Consider the following 27,025-nt stretch of genomic DNA (forward strand, 5'->3'; position numbering starts at 1 on the left):
GAGGGGTTCCTGAGGCCCCAGCCTGGGGGGAGGGAGAGCTGGGGCGGTGGGGGGAGGATGGGTTCCTGAGGCCCCAGGCCCGGGAGCAGGGTGGATGGGGACTGAGCCTTCAGGCCCAGGGCCAACCAGAGGTGGGACAATTGCTGTTCCTGACCCCCCCCACACCCAGCCCCAGCAGAGAAGCCCACAGCATCACTTTTTTTTCTTTTTATTGTTCATCTTTTATCAAAACATGAAGTTGATGACTGCTTCACCCCTTGCAGGGCCAGCCACCCCTGGCTCCCTTTGTCCATCCATCTCGGGGGAGGAGGCAGTTTGGGAATAAAAAGACACGCGCCAGTGCCAGGTCTGCCCAGTCTATGAGGAACGCTACCTCACAGACACCTGGAGAGTGTCAAGGCAGGGGCAGCAACATTGCAAGAGCTGAGGGAGGGCGTAGGGACGAACACTCCCGCCATTACCCCTCAGTGTCACTCTTCTCCTGCCAGGAGAGGGGTCGAGGCTGCCTTCGGGCCCAGTCCTAGCAGCTTCAGAGGCCCCATTGGGTCTCACTGTGAGCCAAGGCACAGCTAGTTCCCCCCGTCCCCCCACCCTCCCCTTACCCACAGTCTGGACTCTGATCCCCAACCCCACATGATCCATTGCTCCCTCACCACTATAAATACAAGTGACAGTGAGTCACTGTCATCCACACCTGACACAGCAGAACCCTCCCCTTCCCAGCAGTGGGGGCAGCGCACCACCTGCCCCCCACCGTGGGATAGGGGCAGGGGCTGCAGGAAGGTAGGAGTGCCCTCCCCCACCAGCATTGGGATGCAGGGAGGCTCCATGCACCTACACATTCCAAGATTTGCTTCTGGTCCAGCAGTGTTACTTGGGGGACAGGCTGAGTTAGATGAGGGACCACCCCTAGAGAAAGGGAAGCCAGAAGCGTGTTTGAGAGGAGTCAGTCTGTCTAGGACAGGAAGGGGGGTGTCAAAGGATCAGGCCAGCCAAAGTGTTTGGTCCCACGGTTCGGCCAGGGGCACCTAAATGTTCTGGAGAACTTGGTGACTGGGCAGCTGCTCCCCGCCCCTCCCGGTCCATCCCACCCCCACCCCTACTAGAAGGGGCCTCTGAACAGCAAGGGGTGTGGGGCTATAACACACAAACCTGGTCCCTCGCCCAAGGATTTGTCATTCAGAATCAGGAGCAAATATTGCTAGAAATTAGTCTATAAAGCAGCTCAGAGAAAGATAAGGGTGGTAGGGGCTAGGTACTCCCATGCCCCTGCCACCCCTATACTGTGGAAGGCTGGGGGTGGGGTGGTGGTGTCAGAACTCCCCTGTCTGCCCTTCACAGGGGAGACCAGCCCTGAGACACAGGGAGAAGGGTGGGGTACTGCTGGCTCAAGGCCTCAGCCCTGTCTGGGCATGGTGTATCCTAGGGGGGGGAAAGGGGGGAGAAAAGAAACATCATCCTTCACTCCAAGCCCCCCCCTCCACCCCCACCGCACGGCATTATCGCAGGGAGATGCTCCAGTTGGCTCCGATGTTGACGCCAGGTTTGCGCAGAGTCAGGACAGAGGTCTCCGGCTCGTGCTGGAAATCCAGGCGTGTCTCAGCCATGCCTGCAGGAGGGGAGGGGGCAGGGCAGCCATTAGAAAGGAGAGGTCCCTGGAGCACTCTCCCCCACCCCACAACTTGGACCCAAGCCCCACAGGACATTTACTGCCATCCCCCATGACTGGACCAGGAAGCCCAAAGGTCCCTTGGCCCTGTGCCCCCACTCACCAGGCTGTCTGAGGAAGACGGCGGCTGGCTTCCCCGCTCCCAGGATCACCACCCGCTCAATCCAGGCTGGGCTCTCAAAGATGCCTTTGGAATCCGCCGATCTGGAAAAGGGGACAGAGCCTGGGGGTCAGAGGCTGCTGGATAGGGGGCAGAGCCAGGCTGGCACCAGCATGGTGGTAGGAAGGAACAGGGGCAGGCTAGTGTCATGGGGGTACCAGGTTGTCCAGGGTGGGCAGCACTGCTAGGCCAGCACTGTATGTGGGGAGAAGGGAGGTTACCCGGCAGTCTGGGAGGGATTGTGCCATTTGGGAAGAGGGGGTGCCAGCCCTGTGGTGGTGCAGCGTGGGTACCAGCCATCACGGTGGGACAGGGTTGGATGGCAGCCCATGTGTGTGTGTGGCAGCAGTACCAGGCCGGCACCACGTGGGTACCTGGCTGTCAGAGTGTTGCTGGCAAAGCTGAAGTGGCGGTGCAGGTACTGGGCCTTGATCTCGAAGTTGTATGTGTGCCCATCGTCAATGAAAAGATCTCCTTCTGCTGTACCCTGTGTGGAGACAGAAGCTGGTAAATAGGGGCAGGGTTACTAGGAAACCCCCACCCTGGGGCCCTGCATCACTCACCTGGGGGCTGAGCGCCACATAGAGCGTGTAGGGGTCGTGGTGCATGCAGTCCGATGAGCGGCGTACCCGCTCCTTCCGCGGCACAATGCTCCCGCCTCGCTGGTACACAGGGATCTGCAGGGAGAGGACTGGTCAGTGGCCCTAGCCGGGGCTGGATCAAAGCCACGCCCCTGGAGGGGAAAGGCCCTGTGTCCCATTGCCCACACCCTAAGCCAGCCAACCCCCCTACCCTGGAGCTGGATCAGAGCCAGAGCCCCCTAGAAGGGAAGGCCCCACGTCCCATTCCTGAAAGGGGATGCTCCCCTATGACTCACACTGCTCATGGTGACAGGCACATAAAGCGTCTGGGGGGCATGGTGCTTCTGGTGCGAGTGGACATCATACCAAACCTGCCAAGAGAAGAGAGGTTACAGGGGGTGTCAACAGCTAGCGCCCCATAGCTCTCAGCATCCCGCTGCCCTTCCACAATGAGCCGCCTTCCTCCTCACCTCTCCTTTGCCAGGCAGGTAGACCTGCACGCCGTGGGCGCCCTGCTCTGTCACTGGGTGGACCAGCAGTGCGTTACCTGGGGGGAGGACACAGCAAGGTCAGCAGCAGTAAGGACATGGGGGGGAGGGGAGGGCGGCACCTACCCCCCAGCCAGGGATCCCCATGGGTTGGGCACTCACCGATCAGGAACTGGTCATCAATGCTGAAGGTGGTGACGTCATCAGAGTACTCCACCCAGAGCGGCCTGGAACAGAGCAGGGCATGAGGGGGACCACACCCTGACCTCCACGAGCCCCCGCAAGCCCCTGCACTCTGTTATGAGCAGTGCCCCTGCCCCCAGCCAACCCCATTATTCAGCAACGCCTCCCCAATGGTGCCTTCCCCAGTAGTGCCCCCCGCCCCCAAGAGCTCACCAGCAGTGCCCCACCCACTCAGTCTCCAGTGGTCCTCCCACTCCATTCCCAGCCATGCCCCTGACTCAAGAGCCCCCCAACTACCTAGCCCAAGAGATCCCCCACTATCCAGCGATGTCTGTGCCCCAAGATCTCCATCCTCCAACTTCTGCTCACCTCATGACAGGCTGGCCAGAGCGGTAGCTGTGGTAGAAGGTTGTGTACCAGTAGGGCAGCAGGGCATAGCGCTGGCGGATGGCGGCACGGATCAGGGCCTTGTTCTCCTCCCCAAAGAGCCAGGGCTCACGCCGCACCGTGTCCAGATGGGCATGGGCCCGGTAGAAGGGCTGGTAGGCGCCAACCTGGTACCAGCGCACCAGCAGCTCCGCATCCGGGCTCTTGAAAAAGCCACCCACATCAGCTGCAGCAGGACAGAGAGGGACGAGGTAAGTGCCCGGCCTGACCCCAGGCCCCAATGTCCCCCATCAACCTTCCTCCTGCCCCCTAAGAGATGGATGGGGCTGTGGAGAGAGAGCCCGGTCTAACCCCAACACTCCCCTGCCCCGCCCAGCACCAGAGGTGAAAACTTGACCCTAAGCCCCTCAGGCCCCCAACCCACTGAGAGACAGTGCCAAGGTAGGAGTGACCAGTCTGACCCCCAACTGCCCCCCATCTCCCTGTCCTGCCAACCCCTAACCCCCAGCCACAGCCTGGAAGGAGAGCAGCCAAGGCCAGCCCTGCCCACAGACAGCTGCGCCCCATGCACACACACACCTCCGCAAAAGGAGATGCCCACCAGGCCCAGGCTCAGGCACATGGGGATGGAGATCTTCATGTGGTCCCACTCGGCCGCATTGTCCCCAGTCCACACCGCACCTGCGAAGGGGTGGGCAAAGGGGTGAGGACAGAGCAGTCCCCCTGTGCCCCCAACTGGCAAGGGGTTTACAAGACTCCCCCGATCATGGGATGTGCAGTCTGGTGCAACAAAAACACTCATGCCAAGTCTTAAACGAAAGTTAGGCTCAGGCTGGTCATGGCTATTGGTGTGAAACGTTTGGAGATACGACGTGAGGTACCTGCAGAGGCTGACCATGCAGTCTGCCAGATGATACCCAGGCAGAGCTGCCCAACAGCTTCCCACGACGCCAGGTATGCGTTCACCTGGCGTTTGGGTGGCATGTAAATGGAGCATTGTAAGCCAATGCTGCAGACGCGCCGATTGCCTATGAAGTCGAGAGGGGGGAGGGATATGAAATCAACAGGGAGGTGGCACACTGCCACGGGGTGTCCCTGGGGACAGACAAGGAAATTTGGGGGATAAAAAGGTGGCAAAAAGCCCCCCCTTTCTCCTGCACATAGGAAGCAATTGGGCAGTGCAATCACATTCATGAAAACAGGATCACAACCAGCCTTGGTTGAAAGGCTGCAAATGATATTCGGGGTGAGTGGAAAGGGCTTTCGCCAGATCAGCCTGCAACGTGTCTCAAGAAAGTGGGTGCTGCTTCTGGTTTGTGTGGGATCCTTTTGTCTCCGTTATCCTAGCTCACAGTCTCAGTCCTGGGTCCCCTGAAAACCATCACAGCCTCTCCACTACCCCCACAAGGGCACTGGGGGGCAGAGCTCCCCCCACCCACTCACCATAGCGCTGGGAGCCGGCAAAGAAGGCACGGCTCAGCACGAAGGGGCGCTCAAGGCCCCCCGAACGCTGCTCCAGTCCCTGTGCTGTCGCCATTTGCTGCCAGAGGGAAAACAGAGACCTTGTGAGGGTAATTGGCAGAGTCTGCCAACACCTTTCCCCAACTGGGACCTCCACACTCCTTGAGGCAACCCTGGGATCCTACCATGGGGCTGCAATCCCCAACCCCAGGTGAGTGACACTCTTCCCCCACTGGGAACCCCCCTCATTGGGATCCCACCATGGGGGTGACTTCCCCATCCCCCTGAGCCATGGGCCAACCCTCCCCCGCAAAGGTTTGAAGGCTCTTGAGCTCCCAACACTCCTGGTGCCTCCCCACACCACATATAAGGTTGTGCAGGTGGCAGTGCCCCCCAAGGACTCCCCGCCCCCTTACCACATAGAAGCCGTAGAGGTTGTGCAGGTCACGGTGCTCCCAGCCGCCCTGGTGCAGGGCGTCTTTGTACATGGTCACCTCGGGGCCGTTGAACACAGATGGCTCATTCATGTCGTTCCAAATGTACAAGTTCTCCATGGAGGCCTGGGGATGGGGGGCAATGAGACACAGGTAGCACCACAGTCCTCCTGCCCCACCTGGGAAAAGCTGCTGAGTCAAGGGACAGCTCAATGCTGGCCCCCCAACCCGAGTGTGGGGACAGCTCACCCCACAGCTCCACTCCCCGCCCGTAGCCCCACTTCCACCCTACCTCGTAGTGGTCGTAGGAGAACATGCTGGCCCACCAGGCGCGCATCTCAGGGTTGGTGAAGTCGGGGTAGCCAGCCGAGCCTGGGGGGGCGGAAGGGGAGGATTAGTGACACGCCAGGGGCTCCACGCCTAGCACTCTGCCTGGCACCTGCTCCTGGCCAGCCCAACCCCCACCCTGTCCCGGGCCACAGCCCTGCCCCCCATCCCAACAGCACCCCCAGCTCACCTGGCCAGCACCAGCCTTCATAGTCACTGCCATCCTTGGTCTTGACATAGAAGCCACGGGAGCGGATCTCGTTGTGGACCTGATACCCGCTGTCCACCTTGATGTGTGGGTCCACGATGGACACCATCTGGGGGGAGGGGTCAGAGACTTGAACCGGGTACCCCCACAGTCCAAGGGGGGGGTCAGGCAGGGCAGGGCATTCCTTGCCATTCGGGGCTGGGCTTATGGCTATGTACCCCTGCAGGGGCCTCACACGTGGCCTCCGGCCGGCAGCTGCCCCAGTGTCTCGAGGTGGTGGGGACATCTTCCCTTCTATCTCTTGGCTCAGGACGCTGTAGGGCTGTGGGAACCGACTGAGGTCCCCAGGGAAGTAGGATCGGGGAGTGCAGGTGGGCGCTGGCGGGGTCGGGGAGGGGGCCATTGGTGGGTGGGCGCCGAAGAAGTCGGGTTGCGGGGGTTGTCAGGTGGAGGGGGCGGGTGCCTTACTGGGTGGGAGCCAGAGAAGTTGGGTCGGGAGAGTGCCGGTGGGGTCAGGTCGGTGGGGCATTGGTGGGCAGGCACTGGCGGGGTAGGGTCAGGTCGGTGGGGCAGGGTCAGGGGGATGTTGGTGGGCAGGCATCAGAGAAGTCAGGTGGGGGGGGGGTGCGTTGATGGGCAGGCGCTGGAGAAGTCGTGTCGGGAGGGGGGGCGCCACTGGTGAAGTCGGGTGAGGACCGTTTGTGGGCAGGCATCGGAGAAAAGGGGGGCGGGGGGGAATCAGTGGGCAGGTGCCAGAGAAGTCAGGTGGGGGGGGCGCCGGCGGGGCTCTCACTTTGCGTCTCTTGGTGGCCAGGCGCCCCAGCATGTTGCGGGGCTGGGGGAACTTGTTGGGGTCCCAGGTGAAGTAGCGCTTGCCATCGGTGTGCTCGATGTCCAGCCAGATGACATCGCAGGGGATGTCGTGCACGTCGAAGCCGTCGTCCACGGCAGCCACGTCATCCTCATCGTTGTAGTTCCAGCGGCTCTGATGATAGGCCATGGCAAAGAACGGGGGCAGGGCCTGTGTACCTGGGGGAAATAGGAACCAATACATGGGGCACCCCACCCTCCCGTGGAGCCACCTTCCCCTCGCACCCAGCCCTGCTGACAGGGCTGTGCAGCGACTCCCTAGCCTGGCCTGACCCAGCCCTCCCCACCTGGACCCGTCAGGGTCACATAACCCCATCCCCGCTTCTCTGTCCCCATCAGGGCCAAGTAAACTCTCCTCTTCTCCTATACCCACCAGGGCCATGTATCCCCCTCTCCCCACCCGTCAGGGCTGGGTAACCCCCCCCACCCCCAGGCCTGTACCCGTCAGGGCTGTGTACTGCCTGAAGACATCAGTGGGCGCAGGCCCCAGCAGCAGAAAGACATCGATGATGCCACTCTCCGACATCCAGCGCACGTCGGTCTGGGGGGTTTCGCCACCCCCCTGCATGTAATCCAGCATCTTCCCAAACAGTGTCTGCAGGGGGAGCCGTCAGCAATGGGGGGGAGGGGAGTACCTGCTCCCCCACTGTCCCCCTCCAACCTCCTCACTGCCCTCCACCCAGAGCCAGCCCCCGTCCCCACACAGACCCCTCAGTACCCCACTGGAGCCAGCTTCCTTCCCCCCCCACTTGGAACTACCTCCACACAGAGCTGTGCCCCCCCACCCCCCCCTCACAGACACACACTATCCCCTCCAGAGCCAGCCCCCCAGCAGACGATTTCTGAACCCCGCCCTGCCAGCCCAGCAGGAACCAGTGCCCTCGTACCTTGCCAGCTGTGTTGGAGCTGATGTCAACCCAGGTCTCGGCGGCATTGAGCCAGAAGATGCCCAGGGTGCGCTGGGTGTTGTGGGCCAGCAGAAGCGGCACGGAGCCATACAGCGCCATGGGGTTGTACAGCTCATATTGGAATACATCCAGGTTGTAGAGGCGGTACGGGTCACCCCCCCTGCAGGGACACATCAGGTCACTGCCCTGCCCTGCCCCTCCCCACCCCTGAGAGGAACAGCACCCCCTCCCCCAATAGTCCCTCAGCCTCCCCTCAGCCCCAACAGAGGCAGCACCCCCGCATCCCCCATGGGCCCAGACAGGCACAGAACCCCCCTGCAGCGCCAACGGGCCCCCTCCTCACTCGGTGGTGCGCAGGCGCAGGTGGTCGGCGTGCTCCGGGATCCCATAGACGTGCTCAAAGCCAGGCAGTGAGAAATCCAGCCCCACCGAGGTCGGCCCTGGAACGAAGGGGTTGTGATAACGCTGTAGCTCTCAGCAGCCCGTGGGGTCCAGGGCAGCACGGCACCGCCAGGACCTGCCCAGAAAGGGGCCTCCTCACCCCAGCACCGTGCCCCCACGCTTGCTGTGCAGGCTGGGGTCCAGCAACACTCCCACTGCCAGTGACACCACAGCAAAAGGCTCTAGGGGGCAAGGTAGGCAGGGGCACTGGTCCTCCCCATAACCAATCGGCCTGTCCAGCCCAGCAACCCCCCAGCTCCAGGTCAGAGCAACGGGCCCGTCTAGCCCAGTAACCCTACCCCTCTTGGATCAGAGCAACGGGCCCGTCTAGCCCAGTAACCCTACCCCTCTTGGATCAGAGCAACGGGCCCGTCTAGCCCAGTAACCCTACCCCTCTTGGATCAGAGCAACGGGCCCGTCTAGCCCAGTAACCCTACCCCTCTTGGATCAGAGCAACGGGCCCGTCTAGCCCAGTAACCCTACCCCTCTTGGATCAGAGCAACGGGCCCGTCTAGCCCAGTAACCCTACCCCTCTTGGATCAGAGCAACGGGCCCGTCTAGCCCAGTAACCCTACCCCTCTTGGATCAGAGCAACGGGCCCGTCTAGCCCAGTAACCCTACCCCTCTTGGATCAGAGCAACGGGCCCGTCTAGCCCAGTAACCCTACCCCTCTTGGATCAGAGCAACGGGCCCGTCTAGCCCAGTAACCCTACCCCTCTTGGATCAGAGCAATGGACCCATCTAGCCCAGTATCCCTACCCCTCTTGGATCAGAGCAATGGACCCATCTAGCCCAGTATCCCTACCCCTCTTGGATCAGAGCAATGGACCCAACTAGCCCAGTTAAATCTCCCCCCGTCCCCCACCTCCCAATCAGAACAATGAGCCCATCCAGCCCAGTAACCCGTCTGCTCCAGATTGGAGCAATGAGCCTGTCCAGCCCCGTGTGGTGGGGTCAGGATGGCTCTCACCATTGGGCTTGCTGTCTGTGTGGGTCTTGAATGTCTCTTCCCAGGAACCCAGCTCCTCTTCAGCCCGGTCCGGTCTGTCCGGCACCTCCTCTGACTGAGAGGGATGGAAGTTAGACAAGGGAGCTGCAGGGATGAGCAGGCCCCAAGCCCCCATTCACAGGCACGGGGCACCCTTCTGGGGGAGCAGGCCAGGCCCCACATGCATGGGGCACAGCAGACAAGGCCTCTACATGCCTTTCCACACAGCTGCTGCTCAGCCACCCCACTCCCACAGAGGGTCTACACCTGCCTGCATACAAGTCCTCCCCACCACAGCCCCCCAAGTCTCTGCACAGGGCTCCACACAAGTCCCCTTCTCTCGCACACACCTTTGTGCTCTTCTCACTGGACTCCTCGTCCCCAGGCACAGCTGGCTCTGGCTCCTTCCCCGCTGCCTCGCCCTCCGGGGCTGGCTCCTTTGGCTCCTCCCTGAAAAAGGCAGAGGGAAGAACAGCCGGCTCAGCACCTGCCCCGGGCACAACCAGGGCACGGCAGCGCCAGGGATCACCCCAAGCTGGGCACAGCAGCATCTCCAGGGTTAGGCAGGTACCATTAGTCTCTAGAAGCAGGAACCACTCACACACAGGCTGGCAACAGGTTAGCGGGGACAGGGGGCGAGAGGGGACAGCCCAGCCCAGATGCTCCCAGACTCTGCAGGGAGCCCCCCGATCTGACTCTTTCCCTCTGGGCAGAGTCTTCCCCTATGCCAGGGAGGGTGCTGCCCCCACCCCTGCTGCTTCACAGTCCAGGGGTTTGGGTCCCCCATGCTAACACACTCGGGAGCAGGTCTCATCGCCCAAAGGGAGAGCAAGCATCTCAGCCACCGGCAGGGTCCTACAGAGCTACAGGCCTGGGGTGGCTACAGAGAGAGAGGGGCGGAGACTGGTGTAAAGGGGGTTCAGAGAGTCTCAGATTGGGGCTACAGTACCTCTGTGGGGGAGGACAGTGCCAGGTGTCTCGCAGCCCCAGGGCAGCCCCTTCCCTGCCAGCTTTCACTGGAAGGTTGGATTCAGTCTGAGGGGGGCAGGGCTGGGCTCGGCTCACCTGTCCCTGCACCAGCCACTCCCCCTGCATGGCCTCTGGGGCAGGGCACAGCCCATCTCCCCACCTGATCCCCATTCCTTCCTTCCCCAGGAGACACGGCCCCTCCCTCCCCCACCCCACTGCCCTGCCTGGCCCCCAGGGGGACAAAGCCCCTCCCCAACCTGGCCCCTTGGGAGAAAACAACCCACAAACAGATTCTACCTGTCCAAGTCCACACAGCCCCCATGTCACCCTCCCATAGCTCTGCAGGTGGCTGCCCAGACAGGCCCCTGCCCTGAGCAGCTAGGGGGTCCCATGCACCTACCAGCTCCCTCCCTGGGTGTGTCTTGCCTGCCTGGCACAGCCTGCCACTGGGGCAGGGATTAAGTCACTGAGGGTCTGGGGAGTGCTCGGAGGGAGCGACTCCCCGGGCAATGAGGCAGGGGGTGAACACCACCCCCTTGGGACTAGAGGAGGGGGAAGCATCAGCCCCAGGGCTCCCCAAATCTAGACATGGTGGGGGAGGAGGAAGGGATCTGCCCCAGGGCTCCCCAGCTGTAGTACTACAGCCCCCGGCTACGGGCGGGTTGTGGGGGTCAGAGACAGTAGCAGAAGCTGTGGATTTACCTATGGAAAAGGCTCTTGATCTTATCCCACAAGCTACCGACCGAGCTACTAACTTTATCCGAGAAACTGGGGCCGGGGGAGGCACAATCAACAAAACAGAAACAGCGAGAGTCAGTGCATGGAATTCCAGACACAGAGATCCCCGCCCCCCCTTCATCTGCCCCTCACCAGGCCCTGCGCCCCCAGCAGCACAACAGATGCAGCAGGGACTGCTCCCCCTCCCAGCTGTGCCTCCTAACAGAGTCACAGCAAGGGGCCGGTTCCCAGCCCCTGTCCCCTTCAGCCCCCAGCGACCAGCCCTGGGAACCAGCCCCCAACCATGGTCTTTAGAGGGAAGAAATCGAGGGGTTTGGGCTGTTCCCCAAGAGCTTGAACATGGACCATGCCTCACTATAGTCCCCCCATGCTGGGAGAGGCCAGGGCTGGAGTAGCTGGGAGCTCCCCCTGCAGCCAGCGCTCTGGCCCAGCCCCCTACATGCCCCTGCCGGGAGAGGCTTGGACTGAGCACGCTAAGCTGAATGGGAGCTGGTCACCCCTCAGGGATCAGAACCCCGGTGGCTCTCAGGGACACAGCCCCACCTGCGGGGAGGCACTCACAGCTGCCAGAGATACGGGCTGGACGGGCCCAGAGCTCCCCTCCCCCTGGTACTCACGAGTCCTTCTGGTGCCGCAGGTGCTCAAAGTGTAGCAGCCCGCGGGGGTTGACGCTCAGCACCAGCTCCCGCCCCTGCAGCAGGTCCATGCGGAATGGCTTCCCTGTCAGGATCAGCTTGTGTCCAGAGTCGCCCAGTGAGAGCTCCACGCTATTCTCATCCCGGCCCGTCACTGCCAGCCTGGGGGGCAGCAGAGAGGGGATGGAGGACAGAGATATGGATGGAGGACACAACTAGGCTGCAGGGCAAGAGCCATGGGAAGACCCCCTGCCCATCCCCCCTCATCCGCTTACCCAGTGAGCACAGCTGGAAGAGCAGGCCCAAGGGTCCCCCGCTGTTAGCCCCACAACTCCCCCAAGCACAGCAAAGGGGGCCCCCTCCCTGCCAGGCCTCTTACCAGGTGGTGGGTGGGTCGCGCACCAGCACATCGGGCACCTCGTAGCGTGGGCGCAACGGACTCAGTTCATTGATCTTGATGCGCGTCATGTTCCCCTGCAGCCCACACAGCTCCAGCAGGAGTGGGACCTGGGGAGAATTAGTGTCAGCCTCACACCAGTCCCAAGGCCTCCCCTCCCCCAGCATCCTCCACCAGGGAACATGCCAGCCTTCCTGGCCAGAGGGAACCCTGGGAATCGCTTTGAAGAACTGGGGAGCCGTGCATCATCCTGCTGTGCAGAGGGGGGAAGGGCATTGCTGGGAACAGAACTTAGGTGTCCTGGCTCTCAGCCCTCCTGCTCCAACCCACTGCCCCCACTCCCCTCCCAACACTGGGAATAGAACCCAGGAGTCCTAGCTCCCGGCCTCCTTGCCTCATTAGACCCCACTTCTCTCCCAGAGCTAGAGACAGAACCCAGGAGCAGTAGTTAGTCCTAAATCTGAAGGTGCCATAATGCCAATAAAATACTGATTTTCTTACACAGGAATTATTAAATGAATTCACATTTTAGTTGTATTCTGAACATCTAGTGCTGCAATCCATGGCTAAACCAGGCCTGGCTGGGGCCGGGTACCTTATCCGAAGTGACGTGTCTGGATTAAAAACAACATATCCAGACACACACACATTTATAGTGCGGGGGTGCCAAGCCCATGCCGATTGGAGGGAACTGAACTGAGGGACATCCCAGGGACTCCAGAGAGGTCTGGTTGCATGTCTTGGCTGCTCTAGGGTTACCCTGCTTGAGTCCTTTCCAACAAGGTTCCTGCCAACCTCTCCACCGCAGCTCATCCGGCCACCCTAGTTCCTGCTCAGTAACCAGCTATGGCCTCGGCAGCCTTTAGTCTCCAGCTCTAATGCCATCCCCCCCGGACTCACCCACATTGCGTCCTGCCCATTCCAGGGCACACAGATCCCCCCCCCCACACACACACACCTTGGCCCCAGAACTGAGCTGCCCAGATGCAGCAGCTCATGTGACCTGGCCAGAGAAGACACCGTCGAGCCCCTGCCCCAGAGGGTGAGGCTCACGTACCTCTGCTGGCTGCGCTAGACACTGCCACTTGCTCTGGCCCAGCAGGACCATCACGCAACATGCTGCTCATCATGGGTGAGAGTGTCCTGCAGCAGCATGGAGGCTCAGGGACCAGGCCCCCTTACTGCTCGACTACAACACTGCTGCTGCTGCTGAGCAGTACCAGAACAGCTTCCAGTGTGACGCCACCACTGCCAAGAAATCCTGACTCCCAGCCTCTGCTCTCATCACACCCAGGACCCGCATTTCAGGGCTTAGCCACAGGTCTCTCGAGCTCCCACCCCAAGCTGGGCCCCTCACCTTGTTCACTTCATTGACAAGCTGCAGTTTCATGGAGTCCTGGCTGAGCTGGAGCGACTCCAGCAGCGCCCGGTAAGGGGAGCTCCCGGGCTTCACACTCCTCTGGCGCCTGGGGACAGGGGGGAGGGTTAGAGCAGCCAGCGGCAGGTGCAGCCTCCAGGCAAGCAGCTCAGCCTGGCTCCCTTCTCTCCAGATCCCAGCAGCAGCGCAGCGTGTTTGTGTCTCTGCTCCCTGCCCTGGGGAGAGCTGGGGGGAGAAGCCAGCATGGGAGCTGCACAACAGCCCAACCTCAACGAAAACCCGATGCCAGTGCAAGGGGGAGAGGCCAGAGAGCAGCAGCTCCTGGTCCTGCGTGGGGGCCATGATCCTCCCAGCCCTCGCTGTTCTCCTTTGCTTGATTCAGCCCCACACCTCTGCCCTACTACTCACTTGCAGAAGGAGCTCTGCTCACATGTCTTGAAGTTGCTCCTGTCCACAGCAAAGGCAGCAGCAAGGCAAAGGGCCATCCAGACAAGAGCTGCCATCCCCAGCCTAGAAGAGAGCCGGGGTCAGACGAAGGCGAGCTCTGGGGAATGCCCTGCCCAGCCCTGTATGTGGGTTTCCCAGAGGGGGAGCACTGGTTTCAGGGTTTCCAGCACCTGCCCTGAGCCAGGGACAGCATTGGTCCCTTGCTAGGGTTAACACCTGTGGGGGGGGGGTAGGGGAGGGGAAATGGGGCTTGGAGGGGATTAATGCATCTGCATCAGAGTTAACTCCAGCGCCAGGAGAAGAGAGACAGCACTGCCCCCATTACATGGGTCTCAGGGGGCAGTTCAGCACAGGTCCTGCCCTAGGGGCATCCACCTCTGGCACTTGGCACTCAGGACAGGGCAAATATGGCTGGCAGACCCCCTCATCCTGCCAGACCCTTGGGAGAAGCCCAGTTTCCCCTTCCCAGGGTAGATGCTCCAGGTAAGCCAGATGAGTCATGGGACTCATTAAAGGGCCTGCTACTGGGTCCCTCTGCCCCACAGGCCCCTCTGACATGCAGGGAAGGGGCCTGTGGGGAGAGGTTCTACCTGGCAGGGGCAGCTCCTGATGCAGTGGGGTGGAGGGAGCGAAGGGCAGCTTCCTGCAGGAAGCGCTTGCAACACAGCCCGCAGGGCCATGTGAACGGGGCTTGCTGCTCAGTGCCAGCCAGCCACCGCTTAGAGCATGAACTCTTCCCCCATGCACCAGGGCAAATCCCAGCGCTAGCCGGGCTAGGCTCAACCTCTGCCACCAGCACCTGGGTTTCACAGCCCTGCGGGTCTGGACTGAAGGGCGCCAGCAGAACCGTGCATGAGGAGCCCAGTGCTGGGACAGCAGGGGCTGCAGGACAGGACTGAGGGGCACTGGCACAGGTACAGGCCAGGGAAGGGCTCTGGCCACATGAGCCTACCCATTCCTACCCGGACCCACTACACACCTGGAGCCCCAATATCGAGCCCCCTGACACCAGGGCTAATGCCTCCCATTAGCCTGGGGAGGGGAACAATGCCCCCAGACCCCCACTCCCAGGGCTACTGCCTCCACAGTCCCTCCCTGCCGCAGCTGGCCCCCAGCATCCACTGCGACAGGGGATTTTAGGGCAGCAGTGGGTGCAAAAGGCAGAGGTGGCTCAGAGAGAGGAGGGAAAAAGATTTTTGGGAGCTTAAAAGCCCCTCACCCCGCCCCAGGAGGCAAGGGAGCAGATGGGAACGGACAGCTCCAAGGCATTGCCAGCCCAGGCTCTGAACCAACTTCCCTGGGCGCTGTTAGCAGGACCCCAGTGGATGGAGCTGGTGTCTAAGGGGCAGCCTGAGTTTTGGTTGCGGGTGCTGGTATTAAAAGGGGATCAGGGCAGGCGAGCTGGGGGCCAATGGAGGATGATTGGGGGTAAGGGGCAAGAGCTAATATCGGAGGGAGGGTTTCTGGGGGCTGAGCACAGAGCGCTGGGGATGCGTGGGAAGGGGCTGGTGTTTGGGGGGGGGTCTCTGGGGGTGGCCAAATAGAGGGTATTGGGGGGCCTCTGGGACAGAAACAAAGAGGAGGGGGCTTAGGGAGGAGCTGGTATCTGGCGGGGGTCCCTGGGCCGGGCGGAGAATGGGGGAGGGGCTGTTTGGGGGGCCTGGGTCGGTCTCGGGGGACCGGGGACAGTGGGGAGCAGGAGGGCGGGGGCGGTCTCGGTTGGGATTCTGGGTTCTGGGTAGCGGGTCCCCACGCCGGCGCCAGCGCTCACCTCTCCGGCGCCGCCGCCATCTTGGATCGAGCCTGACCCCGCACACCGCCCCCGCCAGTACGGCTCGGTTCCCCATTGGCCCGGCGGGGCCTGAGCCCCTCCCCCACCTCCCCGCTCGCCCGCCCGCCAGCCTCGTTGCTGAGTTATTCATGAGGGCCCCGCCCCAATTATGAATATTAATGAGCGTCGGGTCCCGTTCTGTTCCGGGCCCCAGGCCAAGGTGACGCTCAGCGGCTGCTGCTCACGCCCAGGGCGAGCCTGGGCTAGGCCCCCACGGCCAGCGGGGTCCCCTGCCCTGGCCCTATTGGGATCCCGGCTCTGCTCAGTCCTCCCCGGCCCCGGGCAGCGCTTGGCTAGCCGGGCGGGCTGACGCTTCCGCAGGTCACCCGCACGGAGACAGACCCCCGGCTCCGCGGCGGGGCCCAGCCATGCCGGGGGGGACCGCACAGGCAGCTGGAGCAGAAGTTACAGCTCCCCCGTGACCCAGACACAGCGGGGCTGAGCTAAGAGGCAGGGAACAGACATGGCTCAATCATAGGGGGAGGAAGGGGCTTCCGCTGCCAGCCAGGGCGTGGCACACCCTCACCTACCTCGCCACATGCCTACCCCCCTCACCCCTGCGATCACACAGCCAGTGCGAGGCAGAGCTGGGAGCGGAACCCAGGCATCCTGCCCCCGCCCCCGTCACATCTTCTGCTGGCAACACATCCAGTCACACCCCTAGCCCCCTCATGCCCCATCCACATGCACACCTCTCCCAAACACAGAGACCCCCAACATGTCTCCCCTCCTCTGCTACAACTTCCTCAACCCCCAAGCTGCAGGTGCTGGGGACTACCCTCCCACACACCCCCAACACCAACTGCAGGGGCAACATTCCCTTCTCAGTCTTTATTTTGAAAAGGAGAAGGAATTGGCAATGGTGACAGCAGATTGAGCTGGGGTTTGTGCCCCCAGCATGGGATGTAGCACCCTGAATAGCTGGGGTCTTCAGACAATTCTTGTTCCATTGATCCCAAAGCAGGATGTGGTTGTGGGCCAGGACAATAGAGAGATAGTGGCCCGGAGGATGATTGAGCCAGGCTGCCCCTGCACACAGCCCCTCCTACACAGAGCGGAACCCACCCAACAGTGGTAGATGGAGGTGGAGGCTGGTTTTGGCCCCCAGGTGTCTACCCTCTATTAAGACCCCCTTGTCCACAGCAGCTCTAAAAACAGAGCAGGAACAGAATCTACCCAGGCCCAGCTCAGCAGCACCAGGGAGTGGGAGAAGAAGCTAGACTGGAGCAGAAGTACTGAACACATCTGCATCCCCCACCTCCCACCCAGTTTCTCTAGCTGGGTCCCAGGGCAGAGACCCTGCTGTAATCCCCCAACAGGGGGTGAGGAGACAAGAGCCCAGAAGCTTGGGAGCACTTGCAGTGAGCTGATGTGGCCCTGGGACCTGCTGAGCATGCTCAGTGCCTCATTGTGGGTGGCACAGGGCCCTTCACTACCCCAGGGCAGCCCAAACCAGGGCAGCCCCCTGGAACCAGAAACAAAAGCTCCCAGTCCCTGAGAGAAACTGTCAAGGGGGTGAAGTTTCCCCAGTGCCAGCTCCTGCCTGCAGCTCCAGGGACTGGGTGGGAGGTGCCGTGACCCCCCTCACTGAACCCTGGGAGAATTTTACGGTTATTCTTAATTAGTTAAAAAAAAAGAAAAAAAAAAGTCAAATGTCCCATCTCCCCCACTCAAGCAGGCACTGCAGTGTCCTAGGAGTGGGGCAGAAGCTAAGTCTGGGACTGTCCTAAGATGGCAAGGGTGGCTGTGCCCTGGGAGGTGGGGGGAGTCCAGGACTGTCTCAAGATGGGGGGCAGCGCTAGGTCTGGAAGCGCCCTGACAGCAGCCCCAGGCGGTCGATGTTCTTGTGCAGCACACTGTGCAGCACGCAGAGGTACTTCCCAACATCGCAGTCACGGGAGAAGTCGCGGAAGAAGAGCCCCTTGTCAGCCTGGAAGGTGAACTTCTGGGGGAGGGGGCTGTTGTCCCGCATGTAGTCCCAGACGCTCAGCAGCAGCAGATGCACCTCGAAGGGCACCAGCTGGTGGAAGATCTCGTGCATGTTGCCAAGCACAGGCGGCAGCAGGGAGCCCTCGGCCATGCAGGCCACCAGGGCGCAGGAGGCGTGCAGGTGCCATGGCGAGCTGGTGGTGTCACCGTGGCGTGAGGCCTCCCAGTGGGCCATGAGGGTGGCTAGCAGGCCGCGCAACAGCACCGAGCAGTAGCACAGGGCTGGGGGGCCAGCTGCCACCAGCCTCAGCAGCTGGAAGAGCAGTGGGTTGTCGCGGAAGCGCCGGCAAATCTGGATGTCACGCTCCACTGTGCTGCGGGTGTGCTCCTCGGGCGGCCAGCCCAGCTCACTGTTGGTGACGTCTGGGCAGACGCTCTCCACCAGCACCACGGCCACTGCCTTGGCTGCCTCGGGGTTGACAGCCGCCGTGTGGGCTGGGGGTTCAGGCGCACCATAGCGCCCGCCCCGGCAGCAGCGCAGCAGCAGGCTGAGGAAGTTCTGGACATTGTGCACAATCTCCTCAGGCTCCTGCCGCCGGGCAGGCTGGGGTGGCTTCAGCCCGCGCCCAATCACCCCTGCATGGAATACTGACCACACACTGCCAGAGAAGTTGACGGCAGTAGTGAAGCGCCGGTTGATGTCCAACAGGGAGATCCTGGTGCCTTCCAGACTGGCGTCATCCCCAGCAGGCGGCTCGGCCAGGCCTCCAAAGAGCTCGGCATTCCCTGGGTGCAGGGCTCCCTCCACCAGCTGCTGCAGGATGGCCTTCATGGCAGCTGGAGAGGCCCCACTAAGACGGGAGAGCAGCCGGGTGCTGTAGCTGATGCCCGTGGGGCACTGGCGGTGCAGCACCAGGAAGAACTGGTGCACAGCTGAGCGGATGATGACAAGCAGGTGAGCTGGCCGCATGGCCCGGGGCAAAGGGCAGACGGAAAGCAGCAGGGAGGCAGCCTCAGCCACTTCAGGATTGCGATGCAGCAGCAGCTGCCCGAGGTCGTAGAGGTGCAGAGAGAGGACAGGCCCTAGCTGGGCGCTCATGGAGGCAGGGCCCTCCCCCTCCCACTGCACAATCAGCGCCAGGTTGTTGAACAGCTGCACCATGTGCTGCTCCGACAGCCCCCCCATGTGGATCTGGCACACGCACTTCTTGACAGTGGCTGGCAGCAGGTCGCTCATACAGGAGCTCAGCACAGCGTAGAGCTGCGTGGCCAGGCCCAGTTCCTCCTGGCTCCGGGCCAGCGTCAGCAGGTAGAAGAGGGCGTCAGTGGCGCAGCTGGGGGTGCAGTAGACTGAGAGGAGCCCCAGCAGCTGGTGCTGCCACAGGAAGCGCTTGCGCTCTAGCCGCAGTGTCTCCACGCACAGCTCCCGCACGTGGCCCTTCAGCTCATCCAGGAAGGGCACAGCCCGGGGCGGAGCATCCCCCAGGCTGGCCGAACCCCGGTTGTATACCAGCTTCTGCAGGTTGAGCAGCAACAGCTGGATGATGCGGTCACAGGCCTCGCGCACGCTGTCATGGACAGCCAGCCCTGGCGTGGTGATGACCGAGGCTGGCATGGCCGTGTTGACCAGGAACTGCAGGATACGGTAGGCCCCTGCTGACGTCTGGCAGATGAGATGCACCACGATGCTCACCATGTTCTCCAGGTCCTCGCGGGGCAGCGCAGCGAAGTGCTGGTGCAGCTGGCTCAGCACGCTCGGCTTGAGGGAGTCCACCAGCTCAGAGGAGATGGTCCCCAGCAGCATGGGTGACATGACTGCCAGCTGCAGCAGGAAGGGCACCGTAGCTTTCTGCTGCTGGTCACGCACAGGTCCCAGGCTCTCATGGAACATCCGCAGCAGCTCCTGCTTGATGCTGTCTGAGTGGCGTGAGGCCAGGTGGCCCAGGATGCCCACCACCGAGGCAATCTTGGGCACCCGCTTGTCAGCAGCAGTGGGGAAGAGCAGGTCGACAGGGGCTGCCCCATGGACACAGAAGTCCTTGAGGCCGCAGGAGAGGACACGGCTGATGATGGTGTTGGGAAAAGAGGAGCCAATGTGAGCCACCACCCAGTCAAAGTGCGGAGAATGCTGCACTGAGGTGTCCAGCAGGGCATCCACACAGGCATCGGGGCAGGTGCTGATCATGGAGGACAGGCACTGGGTGTAGATGTCCATCAGCGTCCGAGTGGCCTTGCACGACATCCACAGCTGCAGCAGCTCATTGAGGCTGGAGGCGTGAGGCACACCATGCCGCCCTGCATACTTGCTGCTCAGCTGCCCCATCAGGTCAATAGACCAGGCTGATACCACAGGTGCCCAGGCCTTGGGGTTCATGCGGACAAACTCAGACAGCACATTCTGGATCTCCTGCACAACGTCGTCCAGGTTGGGCCCCTGAGCCCGCCTGGTGCCCAGCCCTCCCTCACTGCTCTCCAGCTCCAACAGGTAGGTGCAGACATACTCGTCAAAGACATTGCGCAGATGGTCCAGCACGGCGCTGCGTGCAGGTGGCAGGCTGCGCAGCAGCAGGATGGCACAGCGGGCATGTTCCTTGATGGTCAGCTTGTTACCATGCACAGGGTCCACACCACTGAGGAAGGCTTTGATCTCCTGGGCCAGCTCCTGGGAACTGTGAGCAAGAAGGGGAAGCATAGATACATCAGGCTGCAAGAGGGATGTATGTTCCAACCTCCCCTGTGGCCTGGATCCCAAGTCTCCTCACCATCATCCTCATCACTAGCCCTAATGCTATCCGGGGGGGGGGGGGGTGGTGTTAGGAGGGAGAGCAGGCCCAAGGATTCTGGAGTAGCTGCCAGTCATTCATCCTATGAAGTGGTCGCCAGCCTGTACTTTCCTTTCTCATGCAGTAGGGAGTCCATTATAACATGGATGATATCCTACAACCCACTGGGGCTGGGCTTTAAACCTTGTTCCTCCAACAGCCCAAAGACATCAAGCAGCACCTGATGTCTCAGGAGAGAGCTGACCTATAAAGCTGTCATGGGCTCCAGGACTTAGAGAAGAAGGGATTTCAGGAAGGAACTATGATCAGTCCCTACCTGGTAGGGAGGTACCTGGCTGGGGCAGTTGGGTGGCCTGATCACAAGGGTTGTGGGCCTCCAAAACCTGGAGAAAGGAGAATTTCCTGCTTGGGAGGTCCCTGCCAAGCAGCAGGGGGGTCCTGGGGGCTCTGGCTGGGGATCAGATTCCCAGGGTAGAGGTGGGGATTATGGGGCTCCAGGTGAAGGGGGCAGTGGGGATTTCCTGCTGGGCAGCTGGAGAGAAAGGATCCCTGTTCCTAGGAGTGGGATCTGGTCAGGGAGGGGGATGGGGAAGGAAGAAGATTGATAGGCTCAAGACCCCCCTGGAGAGTTCCCCATGGGGGGCTTTCCCAGGGAAGACAGGGTCCTAGTGACCTGTGGGAGGGGTTGTGGCTCTGGGGGCTTCCCCATGGACGTCCCTGTTCCTGGGGTTCCCAGTGAGAAGTCCCTGTCCCGGGGGAGGGGCTGTGGGGCTGGGTTCCCAGTGAGAGGTCCCTGCCCAGGTGGAGGGGCTGTGGGGCTGGGTTCCCAGTGAGGTCCCTGCCCAGGTGGAGGGGCTGTGGGGCAGGGTTCCCAGCGAGAGGTCCCTGCCTAGGGGCGAGGGGTTGTGGGGCTCAAGCACCCGGGGCCGGGGGTTCCCAGCCGGAGGTCTGCTGGGGGGCTCCCGGTACCTGAGCGGCGGGTGGGCCCCGTGGGCCGGGTTCTGGGGCGGCCCTGGCGGCGCCGCCCCCGGGGCGTCACACAGCGCGGACATCCAGGGCCGGGGGGTCCCGGTGTCAGCTCTCAGGCTCACTCGGCGCCTGCGCACTGGGGAACGTGTCACAGCGAAACGGCCCCTCTCGTACCCGGTGCCCGATATGAAGGTTCCTGCCCCAGTACGTTGGGGAGATGGTGGAGCTCAGGCCAGGGAGGGTGCGAGGTTGGTGGAAATGGGCTAGATGTGGTGTCTCACTGCGGAATGGATTTGGGAATCTGGCTGAGGGGTTGGGTGCTGATCTGGGGGCCAAACTACAGGGAGATGGTCAGCTGTGGGGATTTGGGGGCTTGGTTGGTGAGTCCTGTATTGGAGATTTGCCAAGTTCTGAATTGTGGTGAGTTGGGGTCTGAGCTGGAGAGAGAGAGAGAGATCGATCTTACCTGGGGCAGGTGGATTTGATCTGGGATAAAGACTGAGCAAAAATCCAGGCTGGGGGCATCTAGGTCACATTGGGTTCCCATGCAAAAGGGTTTCACTTTTGGGTGGCTCCCCCAGTGCAGGAGGGTTTGTTACAGTTTGTACCAAACACTAGTGCTAGGTCTGCAGCAAGGCTAGAATTGAGGGACAGCCTGGATTCCCCAAGATAACACTACCTCCCTCCAGCCACTGCAACCCCCCAGCACCCAGTGCTGGGACAGCCACTGTAGGTCCCTCCCACCCCTAGTCCCCTCAGGACAGCATTGCCAAGAGGCCTGCCCCCCTGACTGGGACAATAAAGCACATGCCTATCCCTAGACCCCTGCAAATCTGCAGCTATCTGCTTTAGATCCAGAGATACTGTATCTGCATCCATAGATGTGGTTGTATTGTTTGCCATCTTTGTGGATCCAAATTTTTGTATCCACGCAGGGCTCTACTTATGCCCCTGTCACCAACAGAAGCCTTGTCAGTGACTAATGAAAGCAGGAGAAGGGCTGGGGTTGAGCTGGCTGACGTAGCCCCTCCAGGCCAGCATCCTGCCTTATTCATGTACCAGTAGTGATCCACCAGTCTCTTGCCTCCAGCAGCAAGATCCCTGTTGATTTAGATAGTGCATAGCATGCTGCACCCACTGGGCAGTCCTGCCCATGGGCTTAGAGGGGAACATCTTAGCACTGCCCTGACCCAGTTTGATGCTGTTAGTAGCAATAATAATATATCTGGTCCCTTTTCCCCAGGTGTGATACCCAGCTTCAGTCACGCATCCCTACCACCTCATACAGACTGTGCAGTTCAGCAGTAGCTGTAAGATAGGAGCTTCCTTGGCCTCTTCCCAAGTTCCTTCTAACCCTTCCCCCCCCCCTCCCCCCAAGTGTATGATCTGAAGGGATCCCTCTGTGTCCGGACTGCATCCCCTCCTGCCAAGGAAACCATCACGCCAGGATGAAACTCAGCATTTCCCTGAGTCCACTTATTGCTAACCAGGCCTGAAAAAGGTTCCCTGGGTGTTCAGCCAGCAAAGGGAACAGGCTTCCTGCTGCACCTGGTCATGGCTGTACTAAGACAACTGGGAGCTTCCCCACAGACACTCACAGCACAGTCAGCCCCCACCCCAGAAGGAGCCCTCCCCATGCTCAACCTGAAGGGGAATAACCCAAAACAACCACTGCCCTGAGACTCACCTAGACCAGCTCAGTTCCTATCTCACAAAGGCCAAGTAGAAGAAGACTATTCATTATCAAGAAAGCCCCTCCCACCCTTGCTTGTCCCTCTAGGGGTCCAGCCAGAGGGAGATGGTAAGCTCCAGAGGTGGTTCATTTCACACACGGCCACTGTCCCCTTCCCTCCCACAAACAAAGCCCCCTTCTCAACCCTGACTTACAGCCACCATGCACAGACTGCTGGGGTGAGGGGCGCAATGGAAGAGCCCCAAAGGCAGCAGCACAAACAAGCTGAGATGCTAAGTGCCTCTGGCCCCAAGGGGGGACCAGCCATGATTTTATTTCTTTCACAGAATACCACTGAGTCACACGTCAAAGCCCCAGTTCGTCCAGTCACTTCCCACATGGATGGGGTTGGCATTGCTTCAGCTCTAGAAAAGCAGATAGAGGCCAGAGACGCTTGGAGCTGCCCATTCACCCAGGGTCCGGCATAGAATAGAGCCAGGAGAATGAGAACAAGACACTATCTGCCCCAAGAATCCTGGAAAGGAGGCTGCAAAGTCACGGAGCTGCAGGCATCAACGCAGCAAGCAAGGGTGGGGCAGATTCGAAGCTTTGGAGCCGGTGGTTCAGCTGTCCAGTCCTGGCCCAGCCTCTGCTTCCTTCATCTCCACGTCTTGGGAGGCTGTAGGTTTCTTCCTCCTCCCACTGCCGGTGATTTTTTTTGTCTGTGCCAGGTTCACAGCTTCAACTTTGCCCAAGAGAGAAGGAAAATCATTTGTGCACGTATAACAGTTGTGTAATCCCTGTCACGCTGCACATAGCCCAGCCAAGATGTGGGGGGGTCCCCATCACAGAGAAGATATAGTCCCTGCTTCCCATTTAAATACAGTGGGAGAAAGGAAGCATCATTATCTCAACTCAACAGACTAAGAACTGAGGCCCAAAGAGATGAAGTGACTCCTCCAAAGCCATACAGAGTGTCTGGCAAGAATTTGATCCCAGCCTGTCCGTGGGCCAGTCCAGCACTCTGGACACTGAACTAGCCAGGAAGCCCCAGATGGTTCTGGGGATTGTGGGTGTCGTGAGATTTTAGGAGCCGGAAGACCCTGAGCCCTGCCCCCTCTTCAGAGCAGAGTCTACCCATCCCTGCTCTTAGCTTCATTTGCCCCCTTTGGGTTACTCACCCATTTCAGGACCCTGACCACACACATCCTCCCCCAGGCCCCATGAGTCACAGCAAAGAAGAGGTTACCCTGCATGGTGGCTTGCTCCTTGGCGGCATGACGGATCTGCTTCATCAGCTTCCTCCGCTTCTTCCCTGAGAGGGTGATGTTGGCTCGCAAGCTGGAACTGTGGGCAGGAGATACCCAAAGCCATATTACACCCAGAGATGGCGTAGAAGCCAGGAGAAGCAGTTGAATCAGCAGCTTCTACTACCTCCCAGCTGCAGATGCTCACTGGAGTCCAGTGGTAACAGGGAGAGCTGCATGTTAAAACCACAGACCCCACCCCCTTCCCAGAGATGGGAACAGAACCCAAGAAAGAGCCTTGGATCCTAGGGCCCCCTGCACTAACCACTAGACCCCACAGCCCTCCCAAAGCTGGGGAATAGAGCCCAGGTGTCTGAAGAGATGGTGAGGCCTGAATGCTGAGCTTATTCTGAGTTGGGATAGTTAAATGCCCTTCCCTGGCCCTCTGTCTCAGAGCAGCTTCTGGATCCTCTGGGGGGACTCACGCACGCTTCTTCAGGTGGTGGATGGTGATCAGCCCTTTGTCTACCACAGCTCCTGTGATCTGGTGTTTCCTTCTTTTCTCTTTGCTTAAAACCCGGCGTCTTTTGAAGAGGTTTTTCTTCAGCTCCTACAGGAGGAAAAGCACAGGGCTCTTAACTCACTACCTGTCACCAGTAGCACCCCTAGAGCAGCCAAGGGGCTGGGACACCCCAGGTAGAAGGGCGGGAAGGCACAGACCCAGCAAAACGCTATAGAATTCAGATCGTAATACACTTAGCAAATGACAATGCAAGAGGAGGGAGGGGACTGATGGTCCCGAGTTTGTTGGGAGCCAGAGAGAATTTGGGGGTTGGACAGAAACAAAATCCTCCACCCCCAGCCCTGTTTTCATCCCAGGGTTGGGGGACGCAAGTAGCCACGGTTCTGGGGCTCAGCATCGCAGAAATACCATAAATCAGAGCTACGTGATGGGGGAAAGGACAATGGGGCTGGTGTCCCAAGGAGACAATGCGTTTCAGAACTAGGGATCAGGGTGTACGCTGTGGCGGGGGTGTCTCAAAAAAAAGATCATGGGAAGGGGGAACCCGCCAAAGGGGATCTGAGGAGCGATTGGGCGAGACGTAAAGGGAGAAGCAGGGCTAAGTTACGGAGCAATGGAGGAGCCATAGAGAGGACCCCCAGGAGATGGTTTGAGGCCACGAGGGGAATCCCGGAGGAAACCCCATGAGGGGCTAGATGATTATGGGGACTGGGCGGGCCCCGGGGGCAACTCTCATTCACCGTTCGGGGCCGGTTGATTTTCCCTCCTGGGGTCCCCATGCTGCATCCACGTGGCCCAGGTCGTGAGGCTCCTGACGAAATCACTTCTGGGTCCTGGAAGGTTACGCCACGTGACGTGATCATCACACGTCTTCCGGTTCCTTACTTCCGCCTCTCCCAGACACGTGTCCCACCTTCGTCGGGCCGCACTGGAGATTTGAATTCGAAACGCGTTCTCTGATTGGGGCGAGCCGGATGCAGCTCTCTGAGTGGAAGGCCGGCTGGCCAGTCACAACGAAGGTGCACTAGACCGCGCCCTTGCCCCGCTACGTCGAGTAGCTCCCTGGCCTGCCTTATAAGCAGCCGGGCCGGGCTGGGGCGCGGTACATGCGGCGCCTTTCTACAGAGAATTTTGTCGGCTAGTTTGGGGGGGTCTAAGGTGAGAGCGCTGATTGGTGGGGGCTCGGAACGGGGACGACCAGCGGTTGCTAGACATTGGGGAGCAGCGTTCTGGGGGCCTCAGGGCGGCGCCTCCTTTTCTTGGCAGGCCCGGGCGGTGTGGTGCCCGGCTCTGTGATGCTCCGGAGGCAGAGGAAGGGGATCCCACACCCCCCCCTCGGTGTTCTGTCTTCGGTGCCAGCAGCTTCCCCGTCTGCTGGTTCTATCCTCAAGCACCGGGATACGCGGCTGCGGCCCCGCGGGGAGGCTCTCCTGGGAGGTGTGGGTAATCCTCTGTGGTAGGGGTCGGGGGAGGCTTGTCCTGATGACAGATCGTGGGGAGGGGGTTTCTTAAGATTTTTTTCTCCCCCTTCTCAGGCTCTCGCAAGGCCCGGAGGACTCAGCTGCGCTGCCGCTAGAGCGCAACGACATGTGGGCTTGGAAGCAGCGAGGAGGTTACTGCAACCTCCCCTCCAGATCTGCCCTGATGCCTCTAGGAGACGTGCTGCCTAACGAGGGGCAACTGAGATTGTGCTTCTGTGGGTGTGAATGTCTGCAGTCTTCCTCCTTTGCCTCTGGCTGTCCGCTCCTAGGGCAGGGACCCCTCCTCTCTACAGTGCCCGGTGTAATGTGGTCCTGATCCTCATGCAAACAAATAACACCTAGCTTGGTTTACAACTAGCGCCATGCGGTTTGGGCTCAGACTTGAGCTCAGCGGAGGGGTGGAATTCCCTGTGTAGAAGAGGTAATGCTCCAGGTCCAAGATGACAAAGATGAGGGGCCAGGTGCCTGTTCAGACGACCCTGCGACTTGTCTGTTCGCACAATTTAGCGAAGAGGTCCTGGGGAGTTAACTTGGATTTAACCAATTTTGTTTCAATTTGGTTTAAATCTGTTAGGCAGAGTAGAGTGTTTAAGTGAAGTTGCTTTGAAACGGGTGAGGTGTTCTAGTTTGAAGTAGTGCACGTTTTTGCGTAGGGGGGTGGGGTGGGGGCAGTGCAGCCTGCTGGCTAGACTCCTACAGTGGGAGTCAGGTGGCCTTGGTTCTCGTCTTTGCTCTGTTGCTGGGTGATCTGGGTTCCCGCCTCGCATGGGGTTGAAGAGCTCCTGAGCTTGGCAAAGCAGCTGCCTCTGAGCTGAAGTGCTGTGGATGAGTGTTCGCGTTGCACTAAAGCTGAATGAACGTGCTCCTTTTGCTAATAAAATTCTGAATGGAGTTCCTGTTGTTGGCTGGTTGTTTGCGGGA

At 60.6% G+C, this 27,025-nt stretch overlaps 3 protein-coding genes, 1 long non-coding RNA gene and 1 other non-coding gene across 6 annotated transcripts; 2 read left to right on the forward strand and 3 right to left on the reverse strand.

The window, feature by feature from the left end:
• Positions 1-192: 192 nt before the first annotated feature.
• On the reverse strand, positions 193-15,483 carry GANAB (glucosidase II alpha subunit). 2 transcript variants are annotated; one of them, XM_077822153.1, is made up of 25 exons: positions 15,441-15,483; positions 13,631-13,732; positions 13,202-13,310; positions 11,827-11,954; positions 11,430-11,609; positions 10,777-10,842; positions 9,456-9,555; positions 9,088-9,181; positions 8,020-8,116; positions 7,656-7,836; positions 7,210-7,363; positions 6,692-6,927; positions 5,881-6,007; positions 5,656-5,735; positions 5,346-5,489; positions 4,912-5,008; positions 4,048-4,149; positions 3,451-3,694; positions 3,061-3,125; positions 2,881-2,957; positions 2,707-2,781; positions 2,393-2,506; positions 2,204-2,316; positions 1,773-1,873; positions 193-1,609 (listed from the first exon to the last, which is right to left on the reverse strand). In XM_077822153.1, exons 1-25 carry the CDS (start codon positions 15,458-15,460, stop codon positions 1,500-1,502), a joined length of 2,916 nt encoding a protein of 971 aa, XP_077678279.1. In that variant the 5' UTR covers positions 15,461-15,483; the 3' UTR covers positions 193-1,499. The 2 variants fall into 2 exon arrangements, with proteins under 2 accessions (XP_077678279.1, XP_077678280.1); XM_077822154.1 differs by lacking the exon at positions 10,777-10,842.
• An 846-nt stretch (positions 15,484-16,329) lies between these two features.
• On the reverse strand, positions 16,330-21,309 carry INTS5 (integrator complex subunit 5). Its single transcript, XM_077822721.1, has 2 exons — positions 21,182-21,309; positions 16,330-20,098 (listed from the first exon to the last, which is right to left on the reverse strand). Exons 1-2 carry the CDS (start codon positions 21,262-21,264, stop codon positions 17,299-17,301), a joined length of 2,883 nt encoding a protein of 960 aa, XP_077678847.1. The 5' UTR covers positions 21,265-21,309; the 3' UTR covers positions 16,330-17,298.
• Positions 21,310-23,139: 1,830 nt separating this feature from the next.
• Positions 23,140-25,492, reverse strand: C7H11orf98 (chromosome 7 C11orf98 homolog). The gene is made up of 4 exons (XM_077821520.1): positions 25,364-25,492; positions 24,586-24,710; positions 24,103-24,200; positions 23,140-23,598 (listed from the first exon to the last, which is right to left on the reverse strand). Exons 1-4 carry the CDS (start codon positions 25,484-25,486, stop codon positions 23,477-23,479), a joined length of 468 nt encoding a protein of 155 aa, XP_077677646.1. The 5' UTR covers positions 25,487-25,492; the 3' UTR covers positions 23,140-23,476.
• A 93-nt stretch (positions 25,493-25,585) lies between these two features.
• LOC144267625 (uncharacterized) lies at positions 25,586-26,995 on the forward strand. The gene is made up of 2 exons (XR_013346644.1): positions 25,586-25,781; positions 26,159-26,995. It is a non-coding gene; the product is annotated as an uncharacterized LOC144267625 (long non-coding RNA).
• LOC144268512 (small nucleolar RNA SNORA57) lies at positions 25,873-26,027 on the forward strand. The gene has a single exon (XR_013346771.1). It is a non-coding gene; the product is annotated as a small nucleolar RNA SNORA57 (small nucleolar RNA).
• Positions 26,996-27,025: the final 30 nt, after the last annotated feature.

The sequence above is a fragment of the Eretmochelys imbricata genome, chromosome 7 (assembly GCF_965152235.1).
Source record: "Eretmochelys imbricata isolate rEreImb1 chromosome 7, rEreImb1.hap1, whole genome shotgun sequence".
Taxonomy (NCBI): Eukaryota; Metazoa; Chordata; order Testudines; family Cheloniidae; genus Eretmochelys; species Eretmochelys imbricata.